Raw genomic sequence first — 10,362 nt, 5'->3', positions numbered from 1 at the left:
CATCATGTGCAGGTGTCACATAAAATACACCATTTTGAGCATGGCTGTTGCCAGTACTGCCTGACTGGCCTTCGTGCGGGTGACACGTAAAAGCACCTACAACACTCTCTGAGTGGTTGGCGTTAGGAAGGGCATCCAGCTGTAGAAACTCTGCCAAATCAGATTGGAGCCTGGTGTAGCCATCTGGTTTCACCAGTCCTCAGTCAAATCGTCCAACCCATGCTAGCATGGAAAGCGGATGATGATGATGATGATGATGATGATGTTGATGATGATGATGATGATGATGATGATGATGATCACCACCATCACCATCACCATCACCACCATCACTATCATCATCATCATCATCATCATCATCATTTAATGTCTGTTTTCCATGCTGGCATGGGATGGACAAATGTAAAAATGTCTTCAAATTTGTGTGTGGGTAGGTAAAAGGGGGTTATCCTGACCAGTCTCAATCCTTTCTCGAACACTCTTCAAGGACTATGTACCTACCTTTAGCCTGTTCTTCCTGTTGCCAATCCTTACTTGTTTCCAAGCAAGATAGTAATTCCTCGTGATTGGAAGATTGGCACTGAAGGACGCCTTCTATATAATGGTGACATTTGTTGACAACTATTAGGTTCTCCAGAAAGTTCTGAGTGCTTTTAAACACAATTCTTTTAATGCTTTATTGAACAGACTTGAAACATAATATAGTTAAAACTTTGGTGTTGCTTGAAATGGCAGTGCTTCTCTTCTTTGTTCCTGACTAAAAATAGATTTATCTTTCATTCCAGTTACCTTTTATTGACATTTGAAATGGATAACCAAAAATTTCATATTTGCATTGTAATGTTTTTCCTTTCTAAAAAAAGGAGAAAATGTTGCAAAGACTTGCAAAAGCATTTGTGAAGTTTATGGTGATGATGCTGTAGGTGGATCAACTGTTCAAAGATGGTTTGCAAAATTTAAAGCTGGAGAGATTAGCTTTAAAGATGACAATTTCAGTGGAAGACCTTCAAAACTGAACAAAGATGTTTTGAAGGCAAAAATCAAAGAAACCTCAAATATCACGACTAGAGAACTTGGAAGTTTCTGAAAGTATGACTCATGAACACCGGGTGAAGCTAGGATACATTTCTCACTGTAATGTATGGGTCCCTCACAAACTCTCAGAAAAGAATTGCTTGGACTGGTATTCTGTTTGTGATCTGCTTTTGAAACGGAATGAAAGCATGCCTTTTTTTAAAAACTACTTTTGACTGGAAATGAAAAATGGATTGTGTACGAGAATGTAGTGTAAAAAAGATCCTGGAGTTTGCGTAAGGATCCCCAAAAATAGCAACCAAAGATGAATATCCATGCCAAAAAAGCTATGCTTTGTGTTTGGTGGGATCGTAAAGGCATTATTTATTATGAGCTTTTTCCACAAAACTAGACCATTATTCTGATGTGTAATGTTGTCTGCTGGCTAATTTGAATAAAAAAAATCCAAGAATTGAGGCTGGGGAATGCCAACAGAAAAGGGGTAATGTTCCAACAAGACAATGCCCTACTACATGTATCTTTGGCTATCTGAATAAAGTTACATGAACTTGGCTGGGATCTCTTACCCCGCCCACCATATATTGTGATGTCTGGCTACCACTTGTTTTTGTCTCTACAGAACTCATTGCAAGGAAAAACATTTAACAATTTAGATGAAGTCAGAATGCATCTAAATAACGTTTTTTCTTCAAAACTAGTTAAATTTTATGGTGGTGGAATATTTAAATTGCCTGATAGATGGGCAAATGTCATTAATACTAAAGGAAATTATTTCATTGAATAAAGTTTATTAAAAGGTCAATTATTTATATCCCTTTTTGCATATTAAAAAACGCTCAGAACTTTCTGAACAACCTCATGTCACATGATGTCAAGACAATGTGGCTCACACACATTTGCATACATACATGCATACACATATATGACAGACTTCTTTTCAGTTTCAGTCTTTCAAAACTACTCACAAGTCTTTTGTTGACCTGGGGATATAGTAGAAGACACTTGTCCAAGGTGTCATACTGTGGGACCGAACTTGAAACCACATGCTTAGGAAGTAAACTTCTCAACCACACAATGCGTGTTTGCATGTTTGATCATTTTAAATCAGTTACACATCACGACCAACCAACTCCATTAAGGTTAGAGAGTTTGTAGAAATTAGTAAGTTTGATTGCTGTAACATTTCATGGATCTGGTTTTCAATGGAAGGCAGAGAAAGATGAATGTACTGTTAGGCTGGCTGTTGGCAGTGAAGGGGAGTGAAGGAGAAGGGCCAAAGAGAGGTGGTATAAGGATGAGAATATGGAAGTGGCAAGGAAAAAGGGAATGAATTAGAGGTAATAAACAAGAAGAGGACAATGACCAAGTTTTAAAAATAGAGTTGTGATTATTTACATTATCTACATTTGACGGATATTCGTCCTCATCTTGTTTGTTGTTAACACAACGTTTCGGCTGATATACCCTCCAGCCTTCGCCAGGTGTCTTGGGGAAATTTCGAACCTGGGTTCTCAAGATGAGGACGAATATCCGTCAAATGTAGATAATGTAAATAATGTAAATAATTCCTCATCTCTTAAATATAGAACTGTAGAGTTGTGATTGGTGTAATTATAAGGTGAATATCTAAAGAGACAGTATTAAAATGTGTTCACAGCTGTATAGGCATACACACTTATCAGACTCCATGATGTGCATATATACAGCATGTACACACAAACAATTGTAGAGTCAAAGTCACAACCAAGTGTGTTAGAGTATAGAAACCTGAAATAGACAGTCAGAAAAAAACGAAGATTGAATAAATAAATGGTTGAGGGATTTGAGAAGTGAATGGGGCAAGAATTAGAAGTTGAGGTAGATTATCATACCATGTGGAGCAGAGTTTCTCAGGTTGAAATATGGAAATCTGCACCTTAAGTTGGCAGGTCTCTCTCTCTAACACCATCACATTGGAGTACAGATACTGATTAATGATCATGGAAGTGCTCAGGCGAGCTGAAGTGACTAGTTATGAATTTAAGGATTTACGAACCATTATTAAAGTATCCACCATCTCTCAAAAATATAAATTGAAGTTATATCAAACGTATGGTTTTGAAGCATATCCTTTGGATCTGATGTTAAGACATATCACAAGTCACATCTACAAAGAAAATTATCCTATGAATCTTATTTTCAACAAAAATTTTGATATAATGAAAAAAATAATTTTTTTTGCATAAGAAACTGAAAAAATAGCTAAGGTATTTCAAGGGAAAAGTATTTTGTGTGTGAAAGAAAATTATGTAGATTTTTCATCTATACAACTTCCTTCATATTTCTGTTGTAGATCACCAAAAAAGGCTGCTGTGCAAGACACTCCACCACCAGATTCTTATGATACTGTTGATGCTCCTATTGGGCTTAACAAAATTAAAGATAACGTTATCTCATCAATATTAAAAAGACCTCAGAAGAGACGCTATGGTATGAGTCTCTTGGGTTCCATGCTGCACCAAAGAGTAAAAACTCGTTTACCAGCTCATATCAAGACTCAAATTGATGAGTTAGATAATTACAGGTAAATAAAAAGAAAAAACAAACTTTTTAAAAAATATGTTATTTGTTAGTGGTCTCCACCATTGAACAAGGTTGTTATATATGTTTATACTTCAATAACATCATGTTATAATCTATCAGATTATTCGGTTTGTCAGATATTTGTATGCTTGAGTATTATGCTTTTAACCATCTTAATCATGAAAATCATCATTATCATCATTGTTTAACGCCCACTTTTCCATGGTTGCTTGGGTCAGGTGGAATTTGTTGAAGCAAATTTTCAATGGTTGGATGTCTTTCTGACACCAACTTCACTTATTTCCACGTAAGGTAATATTCTCCATGACCAGACGTGTTTTCATGGAAGTTCGGAAACAAAAGATACCACATGTATGATAGTGATGTGTGTTTACAACTATCACATGAAGTCAAGGCAAGGAGACAATAACCCCCCCCCCCCACACACACACACAGACAGACAGACAGACAGATTGTAGTTCACTACAGCTTTTTCAGATGTATTTTTTATTGATGTTACATCATACAAAAAAATAATCCATTTTCATCAAGTGGCTACATGTAAGAATTAGACATTTTGAACATCTCAATAAGTAAAAAGTCCCAATTTGACTGCTGACCAGAATTCAGTCAGAGAATTGTGATTGTATGTACAACTGGAGTATAAATCCATGCTTATTTTAGCAAGTATGTATTTGTCTTCAAGTATTTCTACATGATAGTGATATCACTGACCCGACCTTGGTGATTTACTATTTAAGTACCTGATCCACTTGAACCCTGAAATTTTTTTCCTGGCTCTCACACTCTCTCTCTCTCACATACACACATACGTGCACACACACACATGCGTGCACACACACGCACACACACACACACTCTCTCTCTCTCTTTCTCTATGTGGAAGACATGGGACGAAGTATTGAAGGCCAATCTCAAAACGGTGAACCTTATGAAGATGACAGAGGACCAAGATATGTGGCACATTGCTCTACTTGAGAAGACCCATCCACCACAACAGAGTCGAGATCCTAAAACCAAGGTGCCACATAAAAAGCTCCCAATACACTCTGTAAAGTGGTTGGCATTAGGAAGGGCATCTAGCCCTAGAAACTGAGCCAAAACAGGCTTTGGAACCTTGTGTGGCTCATTCCTTGCCAGTTCCTGTCAAGCTGTCTGACACATCCAGCATGGAAAATGCATGTTAAATGTTGTTGTTGTTGATCTATAACCTACATATATAAACACACACACTCATGTATGCACACACACACGCATATCATCCATGTGGACACATTTCTTTCCTATGACATTACAATCTTCTCTCACACACTGTCTTACAATCCGAAATACTTCAGTTCTTTGGTCCTCAGGTCACTGGACATTGGCAAACTTCTTCTTTTTTGCTTCTTCCTTGGTTATATATACCTGTCTCCTAGCTTCTCTTCTGACTATCTGATACAGTTTCCTGCTCCCCTCACTCTTCCAGGCCTGTTTCTTTGCTCTAATGGCCGTCTAGTCAACTGCTACAATGGAAAAGGGGATGCTTTAGATAGAAATGACTACAGAAGTAACAAATTGCTAGATCAGGTGATGAAAGTTACAGAGAGGGTCATAGCTCAACTAATTAGGGAGAGAGTCAGTCTAAATGAGATGCAGTTTGGGTTTGTGCCTGGGAGATGCACCACCGATGCTATATTTCTGGTAAGACAGCTGCAGAAGAAATACATAGCCAAAGATAAACCTCTGTACTTAGCTTTTGTTGACTTGGAGAAAGCCTTTGACAGGGTCCCTTGATCCCTTATCTGGTGCTCAATGCGGAAACTAGGGATAGATGAGTGGTTGGTAAGAGCTGTACAAGCCCTGTACAGGGATGCTGTCAGTAAGGTGAGGGTTGGCAATGTGTGTAGGGAAGAATTCTGGGTAGAAGTAAGGATTCACCAAGGATCAGTTCTCAACCCCCTTTTATTCATCATAGCCCTCCAGAATTCAAAACAGGCTGCCCCTGGGAGCTCATCTATGCTGATGACCTTGCTCTAATAGCTGAGTCACTACCAGAATTAGAGATGAAGTTTCAGATGTGGAAGCAAGGTCTAGAATCGAAGGGCCTTAGAGTCAACCTAGCAAAGACCAAAGTCCTAGTAAGTAGGAAGGCAGACAAATCACAAACCCCTTCAGGTAGATGGCCCTGCTCGATCTGTAGAAAAGGCGTAGGTAGAAACTCTATAAGATGTACCTGGTGTAAGCTATGGACACATAAGAGGTGCAGCAATATCAAAGGAAGGTTAACTGGGAAGATAGTTTTTGTGTGCAGCAGAAAACTACACACTTGGAGTGGTTGGCATTAAGAAGGACATCCAGCTGTAGAAACCTTGCCAGATCAGATTGGAGTCTGGTGCAGCCTACTGGCTTACCAGTCCTCAGTCAAACTGTCCAACCCATGCCAGCATGGAAAACAGACGTTAAATGATGATGATGATGATGATGATGATAAGCTTCTTTCAGTTTCCATCTACCAAACCCACTGATAAGGTTTTGGTTCTCCCAGGATTATATTTGAAAACACTTCCCCAAGGTGCTACACAGTGGGACTGAAATTGGGACCATGTGGTTTGGAAGTAAACTTCTTACCACACAATCACACCTGTGCCTATGTCAAATCAAAGATATCAAATTTTTAACAAAATCAAACATGCATGCACATCACATTTTAAGCAATCTTAAGTTTGGAATGATATTGAGGACATAATAAATTGTCTCATTACATGAGACAATTTTATGGAGATCTATAAATTTTGTGTGTCAAAACAGAAATAAAGAAAATATAGAATTTGTACAGGTCCCACAAATCTAACTATTGTATTATGTGTATTATGATATAGATCTGATAGCAATGTTGAACTTTTGTGTGGTAGTTCTAATACACTTCTTGGTTTAACTCACTTGATCTTTGCATGTCTTTAGAGGAGTTCACTATGTTATAAACGGTGACCCATAGTTTTTCTGCAGTAATTGACTTGAAGATGTCCAGACTGTACATCAGCTACAATAATCTCCTGAGTCTGTAGTGGCCAAAGGCACTGCACCTAATTCATTTATTTAAAAAAATTTGTATATATGTTGCACTATCCTTTTACTGTGTTTATTACATATCATAACTATATCACATCTGGGTACAGATGTAACTGTGTAACTATGAAGTTCACTTTGTAACTGCTTGGCTTTGGGTTCTATCTCAGTACTTAACACTTTGGGCAAGTTTCTTTTACTATAACCATGGGCTGAGCAATACTTTGTGAGTAAATGTCTGTCTGTCTGTGTTGTCTGTTGGGCAGGTGGGCTTGCTTTTGTTTCCTCCTGTCTTCACACTATTTGTGTACATCTATCATGAATATTACATCCTGTAGCTTGGCAGTTTTGTTGATTTCATGTAAAGATCAGTGCAATAAAGTATGCCTTACTTTAAAAACAAGAAAGAGTTGGTGACAAGGAGGGTATTTGACTGTAGAATGCTGCCTCAATAAATCTTGTTCAACCCATGACAGCATGGAAGAACATAAAAATGATAGTGATGATGGTGATGATTACTATTATGCATTATTGTGTGTGTATATCATATGGTTTTGTTGTTGTTGTTGAGCCTAGTTCATAGTGAACTGAGCAATGATCATCACATGTTATTTTGTCAGTTATCACACACATATAATGCTGTCTGCCAACCTAGTATTAGATATCATTTTAAAAAAGGGTGTGGTTTAAGAGCAATTTGGCTGCTTTTCTAGGTCAAATAATAAAGTAGAGCTTCCCTTGTTGGCATGTATTCTTGCATGTCATTATTGTTATGATATTTAGTTACATCCTTTATGTGGAATTATTATATCATTTCTGTACTTACTACTGGAACTTATCAGTTATGATGACAAGGGTTCCAGTTGATCCAATCAACAGAACATCCTGCTTGTGAAATTAATGTACAAGTGGTTGAGCACTCCACAGAGACCCTTAACATAGTTCTTAGGGACATTCAGCATGACACAAAATGTGACAAGATCAACCCTTTGAATTACAGGTACTACTCATTTTTGCCAGCTGAGTAGACTAGAGCAATGTGAAATAAAGTGTCTTACTGAAGGATACAATGTGCTGCTGGGAATCGAACTCATGACCTTATAATTGTGAACTGAATACCCTGACCACTAAGCCACATGCCTTCACATTTCTGTATTTAATGTTGTTCTGTATGCATATTATCAAGATGTGTAAGTTGTTAATACAACTTTGGGCTGCAAAGGAAATGTTATAACACATTGAGGATAAATTATAATGAATGGTTGTGTGATTAAGAAATTTGCTTTCAAACTACATGGTTTCAGGTTTGATCCCACAGTGCAACACCTTGGGTTGGGCAAGTCACTGTCTTCTACTACTGCTTTGAGTTAACCAGCTCCTTGTGCATAAAGTTTGGTGAAACATTTCTGTTCTTATGTGGTAAACTTTAATCTGTCATCTGGTTTGGCACCACCATCAGGCTCTTGAGTGCTTTTAGAAGAGGTTCACTCTGTTGCAAGCATTCAGGCTAAGTGTCTGGTCTTAGGAGAACTTTCTACCACCAATCCTGTTTGGCCCTGAAAAGAGCCAAAGAGCCTTTGACTAAACCATTAAAAAAAGCAAACAAAACAAAAAAGACCCACCATATTTAGCTCTGCTGTATTCTTATACAATAAGACATCTTATTTATTTTCTTTGTTCAGGCCTTATTTCACATACTGGGTCACCTTTGTACAGATTATTGTCTTCCTGGTCTCCATTTCTGTTTATGGTCCTGCTCCTTTTGGAATTATGGAATATGATAAATCAGAACCTGTGAGTATCTTACATGCCAATCTAGAAAAACAAATGAACAAAAAAAACAGACTTTCTTTTGATAGTTTAGAATTTTTTTGTTACTTATTTTCAAGTATGATACTTAATTATCATTGTCACCTTGCTTATGTTTTGATTCGAGTTTTCATGATGGTGAGAGTTGAGTGCATTTAAATTATAGATTCTTTTCAAATGTCTCAGATCCTGCATCATATTGTATGAGGTCTTGACTTGGAATTTGGAACTGGATGGTCTTTCTGTTGACCACTGGCTTCATAATATTATTACATTATAAGTTAATACTTGTGTACCCTTTTCATGAAAATGGCAACATTAATTAATTTTATTAATTATAGAGACGGTTTATTAATAAGAATAACATAGCTTTTTTTTTTGCTGTAAAGTTTACTACAAATTTATGTGTGTGTGTTTGTGTGCATGTGTATTACATGCTTATTTCCAAAAACGGAAAAAAAAAAGCAAAAACAACACATAATACACATTTATGTATAAAATAAAAGTAAAAGAAATTAAGAGGAATAATTCAGGAGCACCAGTTATTCAAATTTTTGAATAAAATTAAGGAAGGTGTACTGAATGTTTTGAAATTTCCCTCTGGATTAGAACAGAGATTCTCAAGAAGGATGGGAGATAATTTCAAGAAATTAAGAACACACTCTAATAAAGAAAATGACAAAGGACTGAGATGATTGATGATTCACTGTGCATGAAAAGAGCCATCCATCACAAGAAAAACAATGTCCTAAATACAATCTATGTAAGCTTGTAACCCATTCTAAGACCATGTTAAGCATTTCCTTGTACTTCATTCTCCTAACACTTAGCCTCTTTCTCCACATCATATCTCTATGACACTACTCAGTGGCAATAATTGCTTGAGTACAGAATCAGCACATATTACTCCCTCCTCTCACTTTATTTGCACTGGCAGTTACCTCTTCCTCCTCTTGAATCTTTACTTATTCTCTTTATCTTCCTTTCCTTTTCCCATGCTATTCTCACCTCCTCTCTATGCCTTCAGATATTCATCTTCTCCACCATACTCCATCTTATCACCTCATATATCTGCTATCATTCTCAATACTCTCTCATATCCACCATCATACTTTACTCACTAAACACACATTTATGTACCCACTTATCTTCCTCTCCATCACTCCTTCACCTTGCACATCCTCCTCCTCCCTTATGATCTATCCTCCAACTGTTGTCTTTCTTAGAGTCTCCCTCTCTATTCTGATATTTCCTACCAATCACACTTTCACCCTTGCTCATCATTCACTACATTCACCTCTACTCTCATCTCTAACCATCTTCTAATCTCCCCTTTCATTCTTATGAACTACCTACCATTTCCTTCCTCTTGATCCACTTACCATATTCTTTCTTAAGCTCACCATTTTGTACTTTGAAAGTTTGCTCTGGCACTCTGTCACTACCATTTTTATCTTCATCTTCTTCCCAGTTTCTACTACCAACCTTATATAATGTTGGGTAGCCATGTACTCCCTCTATGGCAAGATACCTGTGCTTGTCTCTCTATCATACATTAGCATCTCGCAAAAAGCTACCTCCCCTTCTCTAATACCTCACACTTAATCATGGGAGCTTTTCTCTCTTCTGTTCTTTTTCTGTCTTGCAAACTACTTGGTGACTTTTTACATACCAGAGGCATGTAAACAGTACCCAGTACACACTGTAAGATGGTCGGTGTTGGGAAAGGCATCCAATAATAGAAAACCCATCAAAGCTAATGTTGGAGCTTGGCACACCCCTGTGGATTAACAGGTCCTATTAAACCATTCAACCCATGCCAGCATGGAAAACTGATGTTAAGTGACAATGAGGATATATATATATATATATATATATATATATATA

General features: G+C 37.3%; 1 protein-coding gene across 2 annotated transcripts in view; it reads left to right on the top strand.

The window, feature by feature from the left end:
* LOC106867845 (inactive rhomboid protein 1) overlaps positions 1-10,362 on the top strand; it is a 79,673-nt gene that overhangs the window by 46,063 nt on the left and 23,248 nt on the right. For both annotated transcript variants that reach the window (XM_014912879.2, XM_052971147.1), the window contains exons 6-7: positions 3,368-3,598; positions 8,349-8,460. In XM_014912879.2, coding sequence (XP_014768365.1) covers positions 3,368-3,598; positions 8,349-8,460 — 343 coding nt within the window. The remainder of the gene's footprint in view (positions 1-3,367; positions 3,599-8,348; positions 8,461-10,362) is intronic.

Source organism: Octopus bimaculoides, chromosome 10 (genome assembly GCF_001194135.2).
Source record: "Octopus bimaculoides isolate UCB-OBI-ISO-001 chromosome 10, ASM119413v2, whole genome shotgun sequence".
NCBI lineage: Eukaryota > Metazoa > Mollusca > Cephalopoda > Octopoda > Octopodidae > Octopus > Octopus bimaculoides.
Note: the sequence above shows the minus strand (reverse complement) of the source record. Positions and strands in the feature narration are given on the sequence as shown.